The sequence below is a fragment of the Amblyomma americanum genome, chromosome 1 (assembly GCF_052857255.1).
Source record: "Amblyomma americanum isolate KBUSLIRL-KWMA chromosome 1, ASM5285725v1, whole genome shotgun sequence".
NCBI classification, from domain to species: domain Eukaryota; kingdom Metazoa; phylum Arthropoda; class Arachnida; order Ixodida; family Ixodidae; genus Amblyomma; species Amblyomma americanum.
Genome location: NC_135497.1, coordinates 553,200,450 through 553,226,391, shown reverse-complemented (window position 1 = coordinate 553,226,391; position 25,942 = coordinate 553,200,450). Strand labels below are relative to the sequence as shown.

General features: G+C 49.1%; 1 protein-coding gene across 1 annotated transcript; it reads right to left on the bottom strand.

The window, feature by feature from the left end:
- Positions 1–13,647: 13,647 nt before the first annotated feature.
- LOC144129779 (uncharacterized) lies at positions 13,648–14,570 on the bottom strand (the record flags this gene model as incomplete). The annotated part of the gene is made up of 1 exon (XM_077663853.1): positions 13,648–14,570. A coding segment is annotated over one exon (546 nt), but the record flags the coding sequence as incomplete, so codon positions are not given.
- Between the last annotated feature and the right edge of the window lie 11,372 nt (positions 14,571–25,942).

Here is a 25,942-nt window from a genome sequence, read left to right as displayed (position 1 = left end):
AAGATGGCTCAACGCAACTATCTTGCAGCGCAGCGGGCCAGTGTCGTACGAGGTCAGGCTGCAGACACGCAACGAATCCTGCACGTGGAGGCGACTCGAGGACCATTTGCTACAAGCCTCGGCTACGACGACGGCGTCTCCATTTGCGGTGGGGGAGAAGACCGACCTCTGTTATCCAGAACTGTCCGCCACCATCAACCGATGCCAGCCATCGTGGCTCTCCAAATTGCGGCGGAGAAAGTGATGCGTGCCGCCGCAGTGTCACCGGCGCGATACGCGACGCGCCAAGTGACGTCAGCAGTGGCTCTACAAACAGCGAGCACCTGCATGAGCGCAGCCAGAGAGCATCCGTGCTGTCGCCACATGAAGTACTACGCAGCCTTCTTATCGCTTCTTCCTGGCCGGGACCCGCGAACACCACATATGCTCCCCGCCCTCATCATTAAATATCATGACTGCAGATTTTTCCTTACTAAACTTGAAACCTAGTCTGTCTCCCTCTGTACCGCAGATGCCCATCAACCTCTGCTAATCTTCCCGGTTGTCAGCCATTAGCACTATGTCATCCGCGTACTACGTTAGTCCCGGTAATGACTGTTCAATTTATTCGCCTTGCTAGCGCATTGCGCGATATGCGAAATGCGCAGTGCCATCTGTTAGCGCTCCGGGAACTAGGCCCGCCATGTTGATTCGGTCGAGAAAAGAAAACCGCTGCCCAAAACGGCTGCGCGTCGTTTGAAACGTCACATGCCGATTCACTGCTCTACTGTACTATGCTATGCATTCTGCGAGGGAACTACGATGCCTGCGGGAACCAGGTACGGTTCAGCATCTCGCATTTTATTTTTTTTTTATCTGTGCCGACATTTGATAGTATCAAATGCCACGCGAAGTATGTCAGCACGCCGACGGTGCGCCGCTTTCGCTTTCTGCGCTGATTTTACACAAAGCTTAATAGGTCATGTGCGCTTAAATAAAGATCTGGATCAGAGTCTGTTGTCTGTGATCAAAACTAGGAGCCGATTTCGTGAATTTTAACTCTCCGATAGCGCACTGTCGCTGGGACTTGAACAGACTGAGCGCATTGACGCGTATTTGAACAACGAAATAAAGAAGGCAGTTTTTTTTTAGCCGGCCAACGCCTTTGTTGCTCACGAATGCACTTTAGTTGCGAATTTTCGTTAATTTGTCGGCAAATCGCGACCCTGTGCACTCAGTGCGCTCCATTTACAAGCTTTGACCGCTCATGGCGTGGCGAACCTCAGTGCACTCAAACATCCGTACGCCGATTGCTGCTTAGTTTTCTACGTGTGCAGTTGAGCTTTTCCCGCGTTCAATAGACCCTTTAGAAAATTCAGTCTGGCAACTTGGCAGGCATCATCATCAGCAACTTCCGTCGGCGCCGTCGCCATATTTTGGGCACCTAAAAGACGCACAGGGGCTCTGCACAGCCATTGCACCAGTTTCCACCTTGTGATGTCTACAACACTTTGGTTCCATTTGTGAAAGCGATGGCGGAAAATTTGCAGTGGTCGAAGGAGCTGAGCATCATCCCGGACGGATTTTCGGAAAGGCTTTTGGACTTCTATTGTGATGCCCACGGTGTGCGCAGTCCGTCCGGCCGCACCTCTCTGCGAAGCTACAAGCTGGTATGCGAGACTTACTGCGATCCGTCGACAGTGCGCGTTGCCGTGTCATCCTGCAGGTACAGTATTAGTGCCTCTCTTGCGGACTTGCAAAGATTCGCGTTCTCGGTGCTTCTGCTGCGTCCGTGCATACCACTGAAGTGCGTCCGCGCTGCACGTCAGTGGCAGAGAACGCGTTTAAATTCAGTTGCTAACCGCAGCATATATGTCTCCTCACTAGGAACAATATAAGCGTAGCGTGTTTAACAACTTTTAATGCACAGTCTTGAACTGGGGCGTCATGTTGGGCGTAAATGCGATACGAACGCGACCTCGTACTTAATGTTGTCTGAAGCCGTGTTGATGTGTGCTCGCTGGTCTAGAGAGCTCAGGATCGCTGTGCTACACAAGTAACCAGAAATCTTAACGCAGCTGCTTCGTGTGAGAACTGCACCTTTTTATGCTTTGTTTGGCTATGCTGCAGCGATTGCGTGCTGGGATTACCTGTGAAAACGCCTGTTTTTAAATTTCTCATCTCTTGCTTCGTGGGCCTCAGTTCGGGCGCTCTAGACAAGCCTGCGTCTGTACAGTGTTCTGCGCCAATGACTGAAGCGTGCTGCGTGGGCTGCTCTCTGTTCTCTTGGAACAAGCGTGTAGAGGAAGCAAGGGGGAAGCGACGCGACACGCCGGTGCGGTGTGTTCGGTAACTCGAGACGCCTCGCCCATCTGCGCCACTCGTCGGTCACGGAAGGCTGCAGCGATTGCGTGCTGGGATTACCTGTGAAAACGCCTGTTTTTAAATTTCTCATCTCTTGCTTCGTGGGCCTCAGTTCGGGCGCTCTAGACAAGCCTGCGTCTGTACAGTGTTCTGCGCCAATGACTGAAGCGTGCTGCGTGGGCTGCTCTCTGTTCTCTTGAAACAAGCGTGTAGAGGAAGCAAGGGGGAAGCGACGCGACACGCCGGTGCGGTGTGTTCGGTAACTCGAGACGCCTCGCCCATCTGCGCCACTCGTCGGTCACGGAAGGCTGCAGCGATTGCGTGCTGGGATTACCTGTGAAAACGCCTGTTTTTAAATTTCTCATCTCTTGCTTCGTGGGCCTCAGTTCGGGCGCTCTAGACAAGCCTGCGTCTGTACAGTGTTCTGCGCCAATGACTGAAGCGTGCTGCGTAGGCTGCTCTCTGTTCTCTTGGAACAAGCGTGTAGAGGAAGCAAGGGGGAAGCGACGCGACACGCCGGTGCGGTGTGTTCGGTACCTCGAGACGCCTCGCCCATCTCCGCCACTCGTCGGTCACGGAAGGCGCGCTGCAGCATAACCCTCTAGCCGCTTTGCCCTTTGAGATATATATATATATATATATATATATATATATATATATATATATATATATATATATATATATATATATATATATACATATATATATATATATATATATATATATATATATATATATATATATATATATATATATATATATTGTTACAGGTTCTATTTACAAATAATATTTACAAGGCAGGTCGAGAGGAGCCTGGTGCGCCGGCGGCAGGATACTTGACTTTCTCTTCTACTTCCAGCCGCCGCACGTCTTCTTTATTCCTCAGAGCCCATGCGCAGCACGTGACATTTCCCCGTTCGCAGACGAAGCCCTCTGGGCCAGTCAATCAATCGGGGTCCCGAGAGTGGAATGGCTTCAGCCGTGCGACATGCACGACCTGGGTTGTCCTTGAGCGGCGTCCTTGCGTTGATTGGGGAGAGATGACATAGTTGAGGTCATTGAGGCGAGCAACAACGATGAACGGGCCTGTGTAGTGGGATAGCAGCTTTTCTGATAAGCAACGCTTGCGTAGGGGCGTCCACAACCATACAACGTCACCGGGCAGGTAGGAGACATCCTTGCGCCGGCGGTCATAACGCTGCTTAGAGCGATGCTGTGATGCCAAGGTGCGTATCCGGGCAATCCGACGGGCTTCTTCAGCGCGACATAGAGTGTTGGCAATAGAAGGCTCGGTGTCGAGAGAGAAAGGTAAGATGCTGTCGAGGGAGCTTCGAGGCGGGCGGGCATAAAGAAGGAAGAATGGGCTGTAACCAGTTATTTCATGCCTCGACGTGTTATAGGCGTATGTAATGAAGGGAAGCACGTCGCCCCAGTTCTTATGGCGGGAATCGACATACATGTCCAGCATGGTCGTGAGTGTCCGATTGGTACGTTCAACCAGTCCATTAGTCTTGGGGGTGGTACGGCGTCGAGTGGCGAAAATGGCATGAACTAAGACGCAGAAGCTCTTCCACAACGTCTGCCGTAAACTGGCGACCGCGGTCACTGATAACAACTCGAGGAGGTCCATGCCGGAGGATGACAGCACGAAGAAGGAAGAGCCAGACCTCAGCAGCGGTGGCGCAAGGTAGGGCGGCGGTCTCACAGTAACGGGTGTGGTGATCAACGCACACTATAATCCAGCGGTTACCGTTGGACGAGCGGGGAAACGGGCCGAGCAGATCGAGTCCAACTTGTTCATATGGCGCGCTTGGAGGTGGCAAAGGATGCAGGCGTCCAGGCGGAGAAGTCGTGGGAAGCTTGAACCGCTGACACGGCACGCAGGTGGCCACGTAGCGCTGAACCATGTGACGCATTTTTGGCCAGTAAAAACGTTCTTTGATGCGGTTAATGGTCCTGGCAAACCCCAAGTGCCCAGCCGTGACTTCATCGTGCATTGCCTGCAGAACAGAGGAGTACAGAGTAGCCGGAACGACGAGGAGAAAGCGCGCACCTCCAGGCGAGTAATTCGTTCTATAGAGTAAACCGTCGCGAACGCAGAAAGGGCTTGCGGATGTCGGGTCACGGGCTTCGGCAAAAAGCGGCGCCAAGTGCTGATCCTTGCGTTGTTCCATCTGGAAAGTGCCAAGATCTGGAAACTCTTGGGAAACGGCAGCGAGATAGTCATCGAAGTTTTCATCATCGGAAGTAGTAACCGTGAGCGGCAGCCGCGAGAGGCAATCTGCGTCGGCGTGTTGGCGGCCACTTTTGTAAGACACTTTGAAGTTAAACTCTTGGAGGCGTAACGCCCAGCGGGCCAACCGACCGCAGGGGTCGCGTAGATTGACCAGCCAGCACAGAGAGTGATGGTCTGTGACGACTGTAAAAGCACGTCCATAAAGGTACGAACGAAACCGTTGTACGCCGAAAACAACGGCGAGACACTCTTGCTCTGTTACAGTGTAATTGCGTTCCGACTTGCTGAGGGTGCGACTTGCATAAGCGACAACGTGTTGATTGCCCTCATGGCGTTGGATAAGCACAGCACCCACGCCGATGCCGCTGGCGTCAGTGTGGAGTTCAGTCGGTGCTGTCGGGCAGAAATGACGCAATATTGGCCGCGAGGTGAGGAGAAACTTGAGCTGCCGAAACGCGGAGTCGCATTCGGAAGTCCAGTGGAAAGGGGTGTCTTTCTGCAGGAGACTTGTAAGCAGGTAGGCTAAATCAGAAAACTTGGGAACGAAACGCCGAAAATATGAGCAAAGTCCTAGGAAACTCCTGAGCTCTTTCACTGATTTGGGTTCTTTGATACTGCTTACAGCTTCAACCTTCTGCGGGTCGGGTCTAAGGCCATCCTTGTCAACGAGATGACCAAGCACAGTAATTTGGCGTTCACCGAAGCGACACTTCTTCGAGTTCAGCACGAGGCCCGCTCTCTCTATGCAGTCTAGGACAATGGCTAAGCGGCTGTTATGTTCGGCGAAGGTCCTACCAAAAATAACAACATCGTCCAGATAACACATGCAAACTTGCCACTTCAGGCCGCGTAAAAGCGTATCCATAAATCGTTCAAAAGTGGCAGGAGCGTTGCAAAGGCCGAAAGGCATAACATTAAATTCATACAACCCGTCAGGTGTCACGAATGCTGTCTTCTCTTTGTCTTGCGGGTGCATCGGGATCTGCCAGTACCCGGACCGTAGATCCACCGAGGAAAAGTAGGAGGCTGAGTGGAGGCAGTCAATGGCATCGTCAACGCGCGGGAGCGGGTAAACATCCTTCTTTGTGACAGTGTTAAGCCGGCGGTAGTCGACACAAAATCGCCAAGTGCCATCTTTCTTTTTGACAAGGATCACTGGAGCAGCCCACGGGCTTGAAGATTCCTGAATGATGCCGCGGTGCAACATGTCACGGACTTGTTCATCGATTATCTGACGTTCGGAAGGCGAGACGCGGTATGGCTTCTGGCGGATCGGCTGTGCAGATCCAGTATTGATCATGTGATGGGTACGGGAAGCTGGAATCGGCGGTGGTTGGTCGCGACCAAAGTCAAACACGTCCGCATGCTTCATAAGAACGGCCACTAGTACCTGGCGGTCGCTAGTGGGTAGGGATTTGTTGACCATGGCTAGGAATTGGGAGTCGCTCAGATCGCGACGTCTAGTTGGACGAGACACGTTGTCAGTGATCGCGGCAACTGGTACAGAAAAACGTTCTTCAAAGCCAGCAAGTTTTAAACCACATGGCAATACTGCAGGTTCGTTGGAATGATTGACAGTCCAAAGAGTGGCATGGCCCTTGGTCACATGGACGACGCTGCGGGGTACTAGCACACTTTTCTTTGCACAGTTAAGGGAACAAGGTTCCACCACAGCATCGAAGGCATCAGAAATCGTGCTCGACGACACAACGGGAACGAATATGGCAGACATTGATGGAACGACGGTATCTTCAGAGACAGAAAACACTGGGGCAACCACTGGCGAGTCTTCTATGAGAGCTGACCGAAGGCCAGGACTTAACGATATGCCACCACTGCGGAAGTCGAGAGTAGCGCCGCACTGGTGCAAAAAGTCAATACCGAGGATGATGTCATGCGTAGAACGAGGGAGCACCGTGAATTCAGTTCGGAACATGTGGCCAGCGATCACTACATTCACAAAACAAATACTAATCGGAAGCAATGATTCTCCCCCTACACCCCGGAATATAACCGCACGATCCCAAGCGAACATTATTTTACGACCCAGACGGTTCTTGAAAGTTGAACTCATCACTGACACCGTGGCACCAGTGTCCACTAAGGCCATGACGCAAATACCGTCCACTAAAACTTCAAGGCGGTTCCTTAACATAACAATGGGCAGAGGAATTGGCACTATCGATGATCCGGCGACCGCACCTCCATCGGCCGCACACGCTAGTTTCCCGGGGTCGGTGGGGAACGACGTTGGGGGGAAGGCGAGCGGCGAGAGCGGTGCGGAGGTGGAGTCAGACTTCGGTCAGAGGCAGGGGAGTCGTTCCGTGGTGGCGCGTAACTGGATGGGCGCTGAGACGATGTGAAGACACGGTCATGAACAGGCGCATTGAAACTCAGGCGAGGGTTCGACCATTCGCGCTGGGAGCGGGAAAACTGGCCCCGGCGACGGCAGAATCTAGAGATGTGACCGATCATACCACAGCGGTAACAAAGTGGTGGGTCGGGGGGGCACTCGGGATAACACTCCTCGTAGCCAGTGTCGAAACGACCATCGTACTCCGGCTGCCGCAGGTGGCGTTGCGGATGAGCTGGCGCCCTGGGGCCGGGGCGGGTGATCCGGGGAGCTTCGCTGTAATCAATGCGAGTAGCACTGGTAGGGGCCTGGGCAGACAAACTCCAAGGGGAGGAGCGGTAGGCGGGAGCCGCCTGCAGAGAACAGCTCCCATACGGGACCTCACTGCGGCGCGCAAGATCTTGATGCCGGGAGAGTTCGTCACGCACGATTTGACGAATGACGTCAGGGAGAGTCGCCGCATTCACAGGCTCGTGGAAATCCACGCTGGCGACGGTGGTGACGTTAGGCAGGCGACCGAACTTGGGAGTAATTCGACGCAGTTTTAGAGCTTCAAAGGTGCGGCAGTGCTTGTTGATATCCGTGGGCGAGTCTAAATTTTCTTTACTAATAAGAAAGCTGTAGACGTCCTCTGCGATGCCCTTGAGGAGATGACCAACGCGATCTTCGTCGGACATACTGGGATTAACGACTTTGCACAGCTTCAAGACCTCTTCTATGTAAGTCGTGCAGGTCTCTCCAGGCACTTGCGCTCTCTGAAGCAAAGACTGCTCAGCGCATTTTCGTTTGGCAACAGTATCCCCGAAGCAGCTGCGGAGCTCTTCCATGAAGCGGTCCCAACTTGTTATTGATGCCTCATGGTTTTCGAACCAAGTTAGCGCGGTGCCATCGAGAAAGAAGACGACATTGGCCAGCTGAAGAGTGGCATCCCAGCCGTTGTATTTGCTCACCCGCTTGTAATTGGTGAGCCAATCATCCACGTCTTCGCCAGCCTTCCCGGAAAACGTCCGCGGCTCACGGTAGTTCTGCCAAGCGGGCGTTGCGGCGCCGGTCGGACGTGCGTCGGCTTCCTTGGGCATTTGCACGGCCAACGGTGGCAATCCGGCGATTCTTCTGCTGCAGCGGTTGCGAGAGGGATCCGTGGTGATCGACCCCGCACCTCCACCACACTGTTACAGGTTCTATTTACAAATAATATTTACAAGGCAGGTCGAGAGGAGCCTGGTGCGCCGGCGGCAGGATACTTGACTTTCTCTTCTACTTCCAGCCGCCGCAAGTCTTCTTTATTCCTCAGAGCCCATGCGCAGCACGTGACAATATCTTTGACTCCGCACATCCTTTAGAATTAGTTTTCCTTTGTCGAGAATCACGTCTGTGGTGAACCTGCACGCTCAGAGCATGTTTCGTGCTGTCTGGCGAACGAGGCTCTCGCTACAAACGTATATTCATGTTGCTGCCATACAAGAGTAGCAGGAGCACCATAGGATACTAGTACCTGAAAAAAATAAAAAAAAACAATATATTGTGAGCTCTACATGTCATCGTAATGCAGTTTCAAGCGAATGTAATTGTTTGGCATGTCTATAGTTCTCCAAATACAAAAAACTGATATCAGTATGCAGTGGTCAAAAATTCCTCTAAATGGTTGAGATGAAATTTTTCCATTTTTTTGCACGCCTGATGAGGTGTATGTCAAGCGCACTTGTTTTCGGAGCCAGACGAAGGCATCAAAGCCCTATGAGGTGTGCTTTACTTTGAAAAGCTGTGGATCAGTGTTGTCTGCAAGATGCGATTGCCTAGCTGATGCTTGTGGAGTGTGTAGCCACAGTGTAGCCGCATTAAAGCTAGTGTTGCTACTTAAGAGCAATAGCTATAAGGAACCTCCACCAGAGGTAGCGTGCACCGAGCTGCCACAGCAGTGGAGGCGCCCTCGTAGCAGCCCGCTTGCACCGCTACCTTTACAGTTTGTGGACTGGAGGAGTGTGCGACAAGGTGGCCTCTCAAAGCCGATCAGCACCAGGTTTTATGATGCAAGACAGCACGCCCAGCCATTTGAGGACCTTTCTTCAAAAATAAGGACACTTGGGGCAAGCATTGGTGAACTGTGTCCTTCGCCATTTTCAAGACACCTTGAAAGCACTGAACTTGTTGAAATGACTTCAAAAATTGGGCCGACACCAGTTGGCAGTATTTGATGCCTCTCGTGCCACGTGGATTTCAAGTTCATGTGGCACCAGAAATAGTGTGCACAAATGCTGGCATTGCAGAAATGCCGACTCCACCACGATTGTTTGAGTCATGTCGCAAGTGACATCTACAAGATGGGGATTTCTCTGCCGCTGAAGCAGCCATCTTTAAGGTATGTGCACGTTTTACCTGGAGGCTGGAGATAACCGAGTTAATGGCCTGTTGATCCACCTCGTGCATGACTAAATGAGGCCAAAGACGCTCTCTGTGGCATTCCCTCAATGTCATCGCAAAAGTTGCAGACGGAAGGCAGTTAACAATGACTTAATCGGATTGGCCGCGGCGCAATGAAAATTGGTCGACACCATTGGCTTGTGTGTGTGTGTGTGGGGGGGGGGGGGCTCATTTGAGGGGAAGTGCCGATTTTTTTCTTGAGTTGTATCCGACTATAGTGTGGCTTCCGTGTCATACTGTTTCTTTCATACCTTCCATGTTGAAAACCTAGCTGCCCCAAACCGCACAGCAGTCTGTTTCGTAACTGCTGAAAGAAATAAAAATAGATGGTCACCCATGAATGACAAAAAACACACAAAAAGCAACAACTAGCAGCTGGTAGTTTAAGTAGCAGGTGTCCATTATAACGATTTCATTACTTCAGTTGCAGAGCAGTAACCTTGACTTCAAGCATCATTATAGTCACTCAGATATTGAACGAATTGTTTATACAGGCTACTGCCTCGGTGGTGAGAAAAAGTTTGGTGTGTGATTGCTAGACCACTTTGCACAATGTGTGCCTGAAAAAGTTGTCCCTTTTTTGAGAAAAATTTTAAAACTATCTAAACAAAGTGGTAGAGCCATAGCAAACAGCACTGCCAATATAATATACTTTAAAAGAGTTAGATGTTGGGCTAGTTGGATTTGTGACAAATTATACATATTTTTAGCGCAACCAGGACAGGGACACAAAGAAAAGAGACAAACACGAGCGGTCGTGTTTGTCTCTGTTCTTTGCGTCCCTGTCCTGTTTGCGCTAAAAATATGCATAATTTGGCAATATAAGTAAGTCTGAGGTGAGAGGTTACACAGGTGAACAACTGTCATATCAGTAACTACCTAAAATATGTTTTTTTTCCAGGGTTTGCAAGTATCCAGCCAAGAGGCCATCGATCTCGAAAAGAACACGAGGCAGCAGTCTGGCAGCGAGTGTGGAAGAGAGCCCGCGTCCATCGATTGACTGCTTCATCATTTGGGGCTGTGGTCAAGCGCCCTACGTGGACAGAGAAAGGCCTGCAGAACCTGACTGCAGACAAAGACCTTTCTCGTATCAGGGCTGTTCAGGAAGTGAGGTCTTATTTTACTAAGTACGGACAATTAATTTCAAACAACACATGGCGTCATGGGTAGTGCTGTGAAGCCTCCTACGTGCACGTCGAATAGCTCAACAGGTGACCACAAGCGGTAAATTTAATCACTATTTGAAAGACCAAAGGTCAAAATTTTTCCCTTCAGAAAATGAAGGATGAATACCAACAAGTGCGGAGCATATGACATGGCATGCAGAACGTTGCCTGGAGAGCTTACCATAATTTCAGCAAAATATGTGGACGTCTGAAAAATAGGAAAACGTTGCCTTTATAGACCTTTTCAAAAAGAGGCCAAATGGTGTCGCCACATTTGCTTCTTTGCTGTGGATATGCACCAAGTCAGGTTCAGAACAGCATGCGTTCTTTCCTTTATTTTCATTTTTTGATTAGCCGACTGCCCTACAATACAATGCGAATGGTTATTTATTTGCTGTAGACCAGGCAAGCACACCCAACTCTGCTCTAGGTGAAAGTTCCTCTTGAGATGAAATTGCCTGCCTTTTTTATGCTGTTATTGCAGGTACGGCATTACGAATGAGCAGCCGGCTGTGCAGCGGTACGTGGCTGTGATGAAAGCCAGGGGCCATGATGTCGAGGCCTTTCGGAGCGGATTGGTCGTGGACCCTTCATGTCCATGGCTCGGAGCTTCACCGGACAGGCTACTCTTCGACCCGTGTGAAATTCCTTCACATGGCCTTCTTGAGGTGAAGTGCCCATACAGTTTGAAGGGAAAAACTCCCGACGATATGGGGGATGGGCACTGCCTCAAGAAGGACAGCATGAGTGTGTTTAGGCTGGACCGTGGCCATGAGTATTACTATCAGGTCCTTGGCCAGATGGCTTTATTTGGTTTATCCTGGACCGATTTTGTTGCTTTTTCTGATCAGTTCCTTATCATTGACCGCGTCAAGTTTTATGCTGAAGATTGGGCTGTTGCAAGACAGAAACTCGACAATTTCTTTTTTTCTGTGCTGTTGCCATATAAGGCCTCGAAACGCCCTTAAAGATGCACTAAAGAGAAATCTGAACTCGTCTTTTTACCGAAGGAACTCTATCTACACGTTCCGGACATTCTTAGAAAATTCGAATTATTATCCTGTGCGGCCGATTGCCCTAATTAAATCGGAGGAGACGTCCCGGCTTCCGCCTTTTTTGAACTGAACGCGGTATGTAGGCGGAGTCAACCAACTCGTGGAGTGCCTTTAAGCCAGTCCAGTGGTGGCTTCGCTTTAATTTAGTTTCTTAGGTTTCTGTGAATAAACAGTTTCACTCACAGGAAATATAACCACAAATTAGGCCCACGGAAATAAAAATACACGTGGGCTCTTTGAATTACGTATCACTCCACCAATGGCAGAGCGGCAAGCCGCCACGGGACTGGCTGACGCGTCGGTTGACTCCTCCTACCTACCGCGTTGAGTTAAAAAACAGAAAAGGCGGGAGCTGGGACGTTTATTCCGATTTAATCAGGGCATTCGGCCGCCCAGGGCAATAATTCGAAGTTTCTAAGAATGCCCGGAACGTGTAGAGTTCCCGCGGTAAAAAGACGAGTTCAGATTCCTCTTTAGTACACCTTTAAGAATGCATAGTGCCTGTAAACCAACGATTCTGCTCTCAATATTGTTAAAAAGACGACAACGAAAAAGCGGGCAGTGGTACGGGACTGAGCAGATGCCACAAGGCCCACAGCCATTAAAATTGTATTTCGCCTGCCATCATGTCGTACTGTTCTTTGGCTTGCCACCCCGTATCAATATCATTAAAGGAATGTAGACTCCAAATTTTTGTAGGTTTTGCCCCTCTGTCATGTGTGAGTTAAGTATAGCTCTTGTGAGACATGAAAAGTTCAGCATAATTTCTTTGCCATCTTCATTCACTGTAGCACTAAAGGCAGCCTGCCTGTACAGCCAGAAATAGTTGGCGAGTACCGCCTGGTCTGTATTTACTAGTGTGGTACGAACCATGAAGAAAACCTAGCAAATATAGTTTGGTGTCTGTACTCGTTGGGGCATGTCTTATGTCACAATATTTAATGAACACTGGAAAATACATGCAAATATTTAATAAACTCTGGAAAATACACAGGAATCACTACAAATATTCAATGGTGCCCCGTGCGTGCATAAATACTCGTTCTGTCTGTTCGATGGATATCCAGCAACCAGTTTGGAGTGTCCAAGTCTGCTGACATTCAAGCCTCTCTTTATGGCATAAAAGAACGTCTTGCTGGGCAAGTTGGTACATCTTTGGATTACAGGCGCGACAACAGACAGACCACAAGGTAGATAAACGGGACGGAGCGCCACTCACAACTGATTTATTCAAAGGCACGACAAACATATATATACCAGCTGACACGCAAGGAATACTATCATGTTCCAATCTGATATGACAGCGAACGCGTGAAAAAATCGTTCTCTGCCCTATACAACGATATGGACGTGTCGCTGACACACATGCTTCTTTTCTTAGCAATAAAGAATGCTTCGATTAATTCCCTGGCTTTTGTGTCTTCACTTCTTGATAAAATTCGCACACCAGAAAAACATGGCTCACAAGAGCGTGACGGGCAAGACCTTATATGCTTAGGCAAATTTGGCCCTTCCTCATTTTGCTCCACATTTCTTTCATGTTCCCTGATTCGCTCATTAACGCAGCGTCCAGTTTGCCCTATATAGGAGCGGCCGCACGAGAGGGGGATGTCATAGACCACACCTTCGGTGCACTTCATGAACGATCGCCCATGTTTGGTGCCACACCCTCTCTCATCATTTCGTTCTCTTTCAATGCGAGAACAAAGGCTTCCGAGCTTTTTTGGGGCTGAAAAGACAAGCGGCACACCATGCCTGCTCGCAACCTTTTTCAAATTGTGGGATAACTTGTGCACATAAGGCACCACCACAGGTCGCACCACCTCTTCTCGAGGGACATCTTGGCCAGCTCTCACAGCCTTTCTTTTTATTTTCTGTAGTAGGCTTTCTGCGACCGCCGTTACGACTTCCACCTTCATATGCCTGTCTATACAACCGTATCCGTCCATTTGTTCTTACTTATTGTTGTGCTGTTATGTCGCAAAAGCTGCTAGTGTGCCAAATTGGGTTTTTATAACCTGACTTCCTTAGTGTGCTTCTCTGGTAACCAAGCAACAAGGGATGAAGGAGACCACTCAGACCTTGTTGCTTTACCTGAGAGAATAACGAAGTCGAGCACTGACATTTATATTGCTCAGTTCTTGCGTCAAGTCGTAATGTGTATTGGGTGCATGGTGCATTTACTGATAACTCAGATTTTCTGGCATGCACATTGTATTCTGTATGTTGCATCCTGTAGCCTTTGCCTTCCTTTTTCATGTCTGTGTAAATGAAGAATGTCATGGTTGTGTGGAAACGGTTAATAGGCTGTACAGCTACCCTATTCACAAAGTCCATTGTCAGTTTTCAAGCATCACTTATTTGCTGTCACATACTACACAACAACAAGGCTCAGAAAAGGGAGAGCAAAGCTTGCCTTTTATTATGACAGGAGCACATTTGTCAAACATTCACTCATCAGATAGTTGCACCAGCGGAGACTGGAAGTTAGTTATTATACCACATACAATCCACATTTCATTTATGATGGGGCCCAGAGAAAGCGGTACCAGCCTATCGAAGATATGAATACTTTTGATGCGCTGTATGCGTCGCTCAACATGTATCCGCAGGGATGCTATTTCTTCCGTTTCTTTTATCTCCTCTCCACTGAACTGACCTCTTCTGACGAAAGGCGGGTTGTTCAAAGCCACGTTGATCGTCTCGAGCATTTCTTCAATCTTGAAACCTTTGTCTGCCATGACAACATCACCATCATTGAAAGGAAGGGCCAAGAAACCACTCTTGCTCACACATTCTTTGTCAGAAATAGATCCTGGAAACAAATTGGAGACAACGGTCACTGTACCATCTGGCGAGATGCCAATCAGTCCTTTGAAGGTGTTCGCTGGTTTGTACGATGAGAATGTTGCCGACTGCAGTGCAAGTGAGCTGGCTGCCTGACATTTAATTTCTGTTACATCCAGTATGACTCGAGTTGCAGAATACTTTCCTTGGAATTAAAGTGGCATTTCCTTTTGAACATGTTCCTTTGACATCGACAGAGGTATCTTTGTTAGTTTAGTGAAAGCAAAACTGGCCCAGGTAATATAGATTCTTGATACTGTGGCAGTTGACACATAGAACCTGTCAGCAAGGTCGTTTTCAAAAAGTCCAAGGCGCATTCTTACAAGATAATAATAATAATAATAATAATAATAATAATAATAATAATAATAATAATAATAATAATAATAATAATAATAATAATAATAATAATAATAATAATAATAATAAAAATAATAATAATAATAATAATAATAATAATAATAATAATAATAATAATAATAATTTGTTTTTGGGGAAAGGAAATGGCGCAGTATCTGTCTCATATATCGTTGGACACCTGAACCGCGCCGTAAGGGTGGGGATAAAGGAGGGAGTGAAAGAAGAAAGGAAGAATTGGAGGTGCCGTAGTGGAGGGCTCCGGAATAATTTCGACCACCTGGGGATCTTAAACGTGCACTGACATCGCACAGCACACGGGCGCCTTAGCGTTTTTCCTCCATAAAAACGCAGCCGCCGCGGTCGGGTTCGAACCCGGGAACTCCGGATCAGTAGTCGAGCGCCCTACCACTGGGCCACCGCGGCGGGTACTAGAGAAAGGAAAAACTCGTTTTTCACTGTCAGGGTTCTTGGCCTACCTGCCTGCGATGGGTGTGCTTGTGATGATGATTTGAGTCTGATGTTTTCTCCCTGTTCCCCTGGATTACAGAAAACTAAAATTGTTTTTAATATTCCATATGATGGCAGACCGGTATGAAATCTCGTGTCATCATCACTGTGCTTGAATCGGTCAATAGAAAACTCTCTTCCAACTTTCTTTTCAAGCTTCTCTGCTGTTGCTTTGGTGAGTTCCAGTTCTCTGCTGGTACGAAACAGCACTTATTTTACAGATTTTATTTCTTCTTCCTTTTCTTTTGCTTCTTGTTTAGCTCTTTGAAGTTCGACATGAGCCTGTCGGAGTTGTTCTTCGGTAACTTTCAGCTCATTCTTCACTGTTGTGAGTGATTGCCTCAGATCTTGTGCTTCTTTTTGTCCCGTGCAATCCCGTGTACAATGAGGCGCCTGTGATTTCAAGGAGCTGAAGTCCATTTCAGCATCCAGACATGCTGTTGGTACATGAGGCGTTCCAGAAAGGTCATCACAAATGTCGTCGGCTTGCATTCCACTGGCTGTTGTCACTTCTCCATTCACAGCAACATGCTGCACGCAACGCTCTTCCGGTGGCTTCCTTTGCACTTTACTTTGCTTGTGTGCGAAACTAAATATGCTTGGCACTGCATCATTTTTGAGGCGCCTTGTGCCGGTAGCATAGTTTGCATAAAAGTCACCATCGGCGAAGTGCTTTGAGCACACCTTTGTGTGCTTGTTTATACGGAACTCCTTGCCCTCATCTCTCCTTATTGCGGCAATCCATTTTTTTTTCAGACCAGGATTTGTGATTAACCCTAGAAAAGAGACGTGCAAAAGTACAGCCCAGTTAGTAATTGGTCAAGGTGCCGGTGTAAAAGCGTCAATAAACATGCACTTTGAAAAATGGTATCAGCTGTCTTCTTGTGTATTCATCAAGGTGAAGAAATGAAAAATGTACATTTTCTTCACCTCTTCAGTACATACAGTTGAAGACAGAATAATGTGGACCATGCTTGTGCAATCAAGCTCGTCTAAGCACCATCTAGCAATACTAATGTAGTGTCTCATACTTCTGCAAGTGTCACGTGCACTTGCACATAGAGGAAGAAAAGCTTCGTATGTTCATTAGTAAATGCGAGGCAGGATTTGAAGCCACAGAGTGTGGCCCATAATATTTTGTCTGCGAATGTGCTTCAGTCTGGCAGAGAGCTCCGGGGATGCGTATGCACAGGAAAAGTTTATCGGTCGCGCGGTAGCAGAGTTAAGTGTCTAAGCGCACCCGTGTACCGTTAGTTACTACTAAGCTAGGGGGACGACTTTCAACACACAAGGCTGCTGAAGGCTGAGCTCTATGCACACGAAATTTCGAGCGAAGGCCCTAGCGATGAACGGCGCTGTCGCGCTATTTTGCCCGTGTCGCGCTAGGTTCTGCATTCACAAAAAATGTTGCCCGTAGCCCAGAAATACATGCCGCTTATGCTTTGTTTTAGGCTTCCAGTTTGTGCGCTCCTCCCCATGATCTGTCGTCGCCTCAGCAAGCGGACCGGCTTGGGTCAGCGCCGTTGCCGTAGAGAAAATATTCCTTCTGCCGTGACTGTGAGGCAGAGCTGCAAAACTTAGCTTAACTTAGTAAATCAATGTACTGTCGTTAAAGGAGGGCTAACAACTCTTGGAGCGGACTCGACTACGAGCAGGCGCACTGCAGGGCGAAGTGCGCGTCGATCCGGGTACGGGCGTTCGATCAGCAGAGGCGGTGCGCCTAGCCGTCGGTGCAAAATCGCTCGCGGTTTGCTCACTTCAGATTAAGACAACAGGTTACGGGAGTGTTTGCTAAGCCGGAGTGCGCAGGCACTGACCCAACGAAAACACCGCTGCTGCTGCACTTCGCTTATGTCGCCATCGTTTGCTGCAGGTTCGCAACGGAGAGAACGATGGCGCTCCTCGCCGCGCCGCATCCTCGTTCTTTTTTTCGCGCGCACAGAACTCGCTATGAATGGTCGAGACGCGGATGCTAGCAAATGCAAAAGAAGTACGCATGAGCAACGTTTCGATTTTCTGACGGGCCGAAACAGTCGCCAGCATCGGAAACAATGCATCTGCTCGAGTGCACCGAAGGTAGCACCTTTATATTTGTGCTCACTATACAGCGGAAGGGCTACACGGTAGATGGAACTTTTCGCTGCTCTTGCAATACTTATACCATTTATTTTAACGTGAAAACGAACAGGTCACGGACGAGAAGGAGCAAGCATGCAGCTGTTTCATGCGCTCCGTACTCTCGATACACACCTTGTTTCCGTGCGCGTCTCTTACCGCGCTGGCTGCAGAAGGGCACACAGCAGCATGCCTGCATCGCGACTGTAGCTTGGAGCAGAGAGCCAATGTCAAGGAAGATGTCTAGGACACAGAAACAAGGAAATTGCGCTTCTTGTGGCTGCGCTGGGCGCCGTACCTTTCAATGCGGCCCGAGCGCAGTCCAGCAGGCGTATGCCCAAGTAATGGCGGAGGCACCGCAGTTCGCACGCCACGTACCAGATGGCGCTAAATTTTCTAAAGGGTCTATAATTTTGAAAAGGGCTAGAAAGATCTTCCGACCATGGAGTTGTTGCAAGGCGCCACGCACTGTTTTCCTCTAAGGACGTGCGATCGCGCCCGCATATTATATACGCGTTAACGCGTCTTTGTGATACAATGCACACTAGATATACAACCTGACGTGCGGATGTTCTATTTTCTCGGGATTCCTACAATCGATATCCGCGGCTACGCAAGTTCGTTCAAAAAATGGATAATGTAGCAATTTTATCGTGCAGGAGGAATGCGTTAGAGTACAACAGTCTGCTGAAACCGCTCCAGGTCGTCTGATTTTATTATCACTGTGCCAAGCTGCGACGCCTTGCTCCGTCGTTTTAATGTGGCGCTATAGGAGCTGAGGCGTTGAAAATCTACACTGACAGCGGCGCGGGCCTCTGTAACGGTGACGTTGAAAAGGTCGTTGCACTTCAAGGAATGGCATTGCGCAGCTGGTCGAGGATCCTGTGTGATTACACTGTCATGCGCGCAAATTAACTGCTCGCTACATCCTGCCAGATTCATTTGCGTCCTCTTGAAACTAAAATCACGATGATAATGCGCGACGCTTGAACCGATGCTTAAATGCGCACGTTAAAACGGCCACGGCACAGGGTTCGACTTTCCGGTGCACTTCCCTGCGTCAACTCTTGCCATCAGCGCCAAACTGCAAGGGAAGCTGAGAGCATGCTGAGGCTGGTTCCTGGTTGGCGCCGCATAACTCTGCCGCTTCTCTCCTCCTCCTCTATTCTCCCTCCTCCTTTTATTTTCTTTCACACTCTTCGTTCCATTCCTCCAAGCAAAGCTGCTCTTCTATTTTCCCTCCTCGTCTTATTTTCTTTCACAACCCTTCGCTCCTTTCCTTGGGGCGAAGCTCCTCCCCTCCTCCTATTCTATTCTCTCTCCTCCTCTTATTGTGTTTCACAACTATTCGCTCCTTTCCTCCCAGCGGAGCTCTGCGGCGCAGGGTCCCTCCAGCGGGGTCATGTGACACAGTTTTCCCGCCTTTTCTTCCCGCCGCGGTGTTAGTGACCTTGCGGTAGTGACCTTGCAGTGTTAGTGACCGCAGCGGCTGGAGCTTGGCTTTTGGAATTCCACTCGAGAGATTCATGACAGCTTCAGCGGTATGAAGAAAGCCCGCAAATAGCAAACGACACACCAGCTCGGTGAGCTCGGCCGAACCAAGATGGAAACAGGAAGCTACGGGAGCTGTGTTGCCAGACCACCAAGCAGTCTTGTATATTGCCCGTTCTCCCTGTGGCCACAACATTTTTTTTTTTTCAGAATGGTTTGAATTTAGACGCCGACTACACAAAATTGTCTAAGAATTGCATTTCTAGTTGCTTTAAGAGCCCAATCACCGCGATGTTTGAGCGGCGACTCTTGCAGTTTCGGTTTTCTAATTCCAAGTCTAGTACTTTTCATGGGCTGCGTTCCCAGTCACTCATGAGAGCGAGCGAGTACAGTACGGCGCATTCATTCTTAAAACATGTCAACAGACGACTCCTTCCCTTTTGTAACTATGAAGCTAACCGAAGCACAGCTTTGAGAAAGGTAACATCAATGCAACAGGCATTTTAAGGGACCGTCTTGACCGGTATTCCCCAGAGAGAGCCATGACAACACAAAGACCGAGAAACGGTTTTATTTGCGCGCTTTTCAGAGGAGATTACTGGACAGGTGGCTAAGAGCAAAGCGACTGTCAGTGCATCCAACTGATTCGAGGCACGAGTCAATTCGTTCATTCCGTTCCGAGAACTAACACCAGCGTTCAAACAATGCCGTGCCGATAACTTGTGCACGGGGAAAACACCAGCACGTAGAGGTTTCGAGTTCTGTCTAACGCCGATGTTTCGTAGCCTTCTCTGCATTTTCTACACAAGCCCGTAATTCACACTGCTGCTCCGCTAGCAGGCCAGGGCAGCAAACAGTCCAAATCCTCGCTGCGAATAAACGACCACAATGCGCGCTCAGCTAGGAGAGAAAAAAAAATCACCCTGCTTTTTTGGCGAACGCAAAAAAAAAAATATATGCATAAGGTTTGCCGCAGTATTTCGGCTGTCGGCGCCATAGAGAGGTTGTAATGAAGGTGCACGCAGTGTAAGCATTAAGCCGGATCCATTGCGCAGGAAGCCGCCACGATATTCTTTAGATAATGCAAGTGTGCCGTACACCAAACAGCGATATTCTGAGACGCTTTGAATGCTTTGCCGCTGTTCAGGCGTGCGCGCTCGACTGATATACGGCTGGCGCTGACTGCACACCATTCAACGCCGTGATTACTGGAATATTTGCCTTCTTATCCATACATGACCAAGCGAATATAAGCCGACAACCTTACAGTGGATACGCGCCTTAGGCGCCACATACCATCTCAAACGTCCCAAACACAACGCTCCAGTTTACACGCTGGGTACAGCTGCAGAGCCAGCGGGAGTACTTTTGCATGACACGAAAGCGCGGTTGGATGAGAACACGTCCGCACTCATTTGTTGCCCTCTGGAATACATGGGCCGAATGCCGCTGAATGCGCATCTTTCCCTCTAGAGTCGGTGTATAGATTCAATGGCTCTGGTGACGTAACACCGCTAGTTGGGGAATTTCAAACCGCGCCTAGGGAACTGCGTGCCTTGGCAAGGTTCGATTGTGTCGTTTCATACACGTAAGCTCTCTCATTTGCAGTTCTCTTCGTCGGAAAGCGTTGTCTTCCGACACTGTGCTTCTTCCGATCAACGAATCAGTGCCCCGTGCATCTATTGACGTCAGGTTGTTGGTGTTTTCTGCGCGGAACTTCTCTCTCCGAGCGATCAATCCGATTTGGCGTTAGGCCTGTTTCACGCCGAGTCAAGCCAGTGGTGTACTTTGTGCGTGCGCGCGTGATTCAGCTGTCGTGACAGCGAAGAAACAAGGTGGAAAATGTGTCCAGGTGTGTTAACTTCCTCTGTAGAGAGGCCGACAGTGCCTCCCGTCCCGGCAAGTGATCGCCGCGCGATGGAAGAACTTCATTACCGGGAAAGGACAACCACATCACCACGCGGGCACCGTCCGCAGGCACGCGACCTGACGCCACCATCCGCATCAGGTCGCGTCAGCCCCGTAGAGCTCACCTGAAATTCCGGAAGGCAATTTCATCGAGATGTGATTGCTGTTACCTTTGTCAGGCGTATGGAGCCAAGTGGTTGGCATTTGAGCATGCTGCGTTGTTCATTACTCTTCGCAGCGTTGCAGATTTCTCGGAGGGTAGTGCAGCTATATACCTCGTTCCTGCGGAAGTCAGCAGAGCTCTGTTACACGTCTTAGGACCGAACCCTTTTGCTCTGGAATCAGTGCTCTTGACAAGCGCTGTTCTGGCCCCGTTTATGTGCGTTGTGTGTAATGCCCGTGGCTTCGGAACTAACCTGGGTTATTTTTTAACCGCGCGAAGAGATTCGTCCGCTGTGTTGCGTCATTTATTCCTTGCTTTGCCCGTGCGCCGTTGCGCTGTTCAAAATGTCTCTCACTTTGTGATTCGCCCTGTACAGAGGAACATAGCATAGCCTTGGCATTCTCTCCTCACCCATTCCGTCTCGTTCAACGTGCCGGGAAGAAATCAGCGTCGCATATAATTCTTGCCAGACTCGCAGACGTATCGAAGAAGCAGCGGCTGCATCCCTGTTCGCCATCTCGCCACAGAAAGAGACTGGGTGTATTTTTATTTATTTATTTTTGCGTGAGCGGCGGGAAGTATTCGCGAGCGCAAAAATTTTATTTTTTTCGCATGTTGCAATTAAACAAACGGCTCAGGTTAATTTTGGATTCACACAACAGCGGTGCCCTAATTGGTTGAGCATTCGCCTCACGGTGCGGCGTCCGATCCCCAGTGCCGCTGGGCGCCCACCGGTGATACAATGGGCACGAGCTTTCCCCTGGCATGGTGCGCGGCTTATTTAGGGTGAAATGCTTGGGAGAAATGGGTCCTTGACCCCACCTTGGGCAATACGAACGGTACCTCGTGCCATGGCGCTGTTTGGCCAAGCTTCGCCTGCACCATAAAAATAATAATTGTGGATTCCGAGACGCGGTAAGCGTATGGGGAAGACATTGTTTGAAAGCCTCAGTTTGCGAGCAGCGTCCGTGCAGACACCCGACTGCGGAGTGAGTCGCGTTGCGAGGGACATGTGGAGCGGCAGAGCCCTCTCTTGGTAGCCGCAACGTGCGTGACATGTCGGCGCCGCCAACGTGCTCGCATGAAGCGTGCTCCGGCCACCGCTTGCGCGCGATAGTAGCCGGAGGGCAAAAGGCTGCACTAGAACGCACGTCCTCCGCGCGATGTCCACGGATAGCGCCTCGCTCGACAGGGGCTGCGTGCTTTCGCCGGCAGACAGCGCCGCGTGTGCTGACCACCGCAGCGCTAAGCGCTCGTCGCAGGTTGTTAACGCGCAGGATTGCATTTAATGGGTGCATCTTGGCCCCTCTTTGTACGCAATTCTGTCCACGCGTCCAGGCCGTCCTCTGGAACATGCATAAGTGTCCAAGGTGCTGCTCATGGTGTAGGCGGCTTTCCGCAGAAATGTTTTTATTCCTTGATGGATTTTCATGAGCTTTCTTTATCACATTAGAAATAATTTTTGCCCAGTCTCCCAAAATGTTATGTCTCCGGAAAATTGTTTTTCTAATATACATCTTCTGTTCTGAGCCGCCGCGGTGGCCGAGTGGTTATTGCGCTGTACTGCTCAGTAGGCCCGAAAGACGCGGGTTCGATTCCGGCCACGGCGGTCGAATTTCAAGCTTCGGTTCTTAATTTTTGTGATTCAGTGCGTGGTGACATAGAGTGAGAAAAAATTTCATGCAAGAAATATTAAATTCACAAATTTGAAAAAGAAATGTCTTGACCTGTACTACTGCAACAAAACAAACGGGCTCAAAGTAGATAAAGCAGCTCGACAAGCTGAGTGTCTAGGCAGAAAACAGTAACTGAGAATACCGCCCATTGTTTGAGCGTTTCCCCGCAATGCACAGCCGCTGAGGCTCGGGAAACAATTTTTTTGAAGCACTCCCGGTTGACTACATCAATGAAACTTGGGGACGGCAAAATACACGAGGCATATAAGCGGATGCAGCGGTTAGACAATTAATTTTTGGCCATTTTTGTGGAGCCACGTCCCCCCTTGAATGAAGTTGAGAAATTCTGCTTTTCTTTTTCTTGTAAGCGTTCACGAATCTTCCAGTTGAGGTGCGCCAACTACGCAAAGTTTTAAACGGACACTAAAGGGAAGTATCAACATAGGCCAGACGAGTAATTATTCCCCTGGAACACTACCGACGCTTTTTTTTTTTATGCGGAAAGACGGCTGGGTTGATGAGGAAACCGCAAATGACAGTCGCTAAGTCCTTCCAGATTCAAAGCGCCTGCGAAAAATGTAGTGCCGTGTGGTGTCTCTGTAACCCGAACAATCAGAGGCGCCACTTTCAAAGCCCGGAAACCCGGACGGAAGCCGCAAACCGAAGGCCAGCAGATCGGTGGCCATTGGCGGCGACGTGCAAGTGCAGGCCGCCTCTGCCCCCGCTATTTAGATGGGGGCTCTCCGCTGCATAGCGTGCGTCTGCGTCTCGTTGCAAGCTCCGTGGGTGCGAAAGGAACTACGCGAAGTTATCGAGGGCAGCTGCAGAACAGCCTGTTCATCGCGCCCACGCATGTATTCGCAGCTTTCACGTATGGTGGCGCCGCCATGCGGTCGCCTCCGGTAGCGTCCTTGAGACGGTACCGGCGAAGGGCGCGCCGCAACAAACGTGCCTCGGTGGACGCTCTCTCTCCGCGCTGGGAGTGCTCATCGGGCCGACGCGACTGCACGCGCGGTTTCCGACCCAAAGCGCCGAACTGTCATCGCCGGTTCGAGATTCGCCCGTGAAAGCTGTGTGCGCGGCGAGGTCGGCACACTGGCCCACCGGTTGCTGCACAATGCGGTCTGAGACGCGGAACCCCAGCATAAGCCCTGTCTGCATGAACTCGATAGAGTCGAGTAGAGTTTGCTTGTCGGGTAAAAAACCAGTTGCCAGGTTCATGTAGACGCTGTCGGGTCGAGTAAAATAAGCGGCAGAGCGAGTCGAGTTAACTCGTCTGCAGGGCCTTTCTCTGACACGGCCCATTCGTATATAAGTGCATCGCTGTTGTTCGTAGAAACTTCGCCTCCTTTCACTTTTGACCACATTTGACCACAATTTGTCGAAATTTTTAAATGTAGTAGCCAGAAAATTGTGTTTTCCGGCAACATATTAACCGGGAAAAATATAGTACAAGATCCAAGGGGCCATTAATGTTTATTTATTTATTTATTTATTTATGCATATACCTACATTGCCCATGCGGCATTATTGTAGGGCGATTATAAACATAGCAATATACAGAAGTCAAGGACAAAAAGAAAGAATACCAACCACAACAAGAACAAATAATACAAAATAGTGTAACTAATATAACGAAACTCATTGAAAACATGCCTCAAGCAGAGCTCAGGAAAACACTGTCGAAGGAACATTGACAATTCTTTCAGGCCGACGATGGCATTTGTTTATCGTGAAAGGGAAAAAATGAATGGGTAAAATTCACATGGGCAATGTTCGCGATTTCGAGCGTAACAACCGGGAAATCGTATGAACTGGGAACGTATCAACGTTTTACAGTATTTCATCACTACTCTATTCCACAGGCTATGACTTACAGCTGGTCACCCTGCTGTGCGTAGACGAATTCGGGGCAGGATTCCCAGTCGCTTTTTGCATTACAAACCGCATCGACCAAAAGGCGATGAAGACCTTCTTCGCCGCCATCAAGCAGAAGATTGGAGGATTAAAAGCTCGTGTATTCATGAGCGACGATGCACCTGCATTCTACAACGCCTGGACAGCTGCCATGGGCGACGCAGAGCTACGCTTGCTATGTGCCTGGCACATTGACAAAAACTGGAGAGAGGCGATAAAAAAGCACGTCAGAGGAAGTTAACTGCAAGCGTTCACTTATAAGGTATGACTAATAAATCTGCAAGCTCAGACTAATAAGGAGCACAACTTAAATAGAAAATGAGCACCTTCTGATTAGAGAAATAGCCTGCAGCTGGCGACATATGAGCCAGTTATGACATTACAAAAATGGGCAGCAGCTAGTGATATGCGCTGTGGCTAAGGAAACCCTGAAACAGGCAAGAGTAAGGTAAAGTTATGGTAGTAGCCCGTCAGGGAATATTAAATTCATGAACAGCAGGAGTCAAACTGCCCACTAGAAGAGCTCATAGTGCTGCAGAATTCGTGGCAGCAATCATATTGTGTGTTCTGGTAACATATTTGATCTTCTTTACTTTTGAGAAGCCTGACTCTTCATGCCATGCCTAAACAATGCAGTGCTTCTTCGCTATTATGTGATCCATTGGTCATATGAAGTGAGCCACCAAGTCAAGTAACCAATCAGTCGTGTCATAAATCCTAGGGGTCCTACAGCAAGTACAAAGCATTGCACTGCAGTGTCACACTGCAGAGGGTGAGGAATGTGGTGGCTGCAAGGCTGAACAGCAGGAAGGAGCACTATCGGTGGTGCCAGGCAGTGATGGTGAAAAAAAATAGAGGAGCACCATGGAGGGTTTTCAATTATAATGGAGCAAAGTGGAAGTGTATAAAGCACGGCAGCACAAAAAAGCAACAGGGTAGTGCACAGGCAGTGAAATGTGGAAAGGGGGAGTACTATAGACAATGCAGAGTGGAAAGGTACTAACAGCAAAGAAAAGGCCAGCAATATGGCATGGCTTGGTGGTTGGGCAGCTTGAATAAAAAATGCAGCAAGCAAAACAAATTGGATGCAGATGTAAATAAACTACAGTTGACCCATAGAAAACACATGATGTAAACAATATCAGTACAATGAGGCAATGTATCCACAGCACAATGTAAAATCTTGGGTAGGTTTCTGTAATGTGCAGCATAATGCACCAGCTAGCGAATATTACGTAAATTTCAAGATGCAGAAACTTACGTTACACATCAAGGAATGCAGACAAACCTGACTACAATGAAGAGGTAAAACATCGCAATATAGTTCAGTGCAGACAAAAATTGTAACTTAAAATGTGATCAAATCCTCATGCAGGAGAAGCAC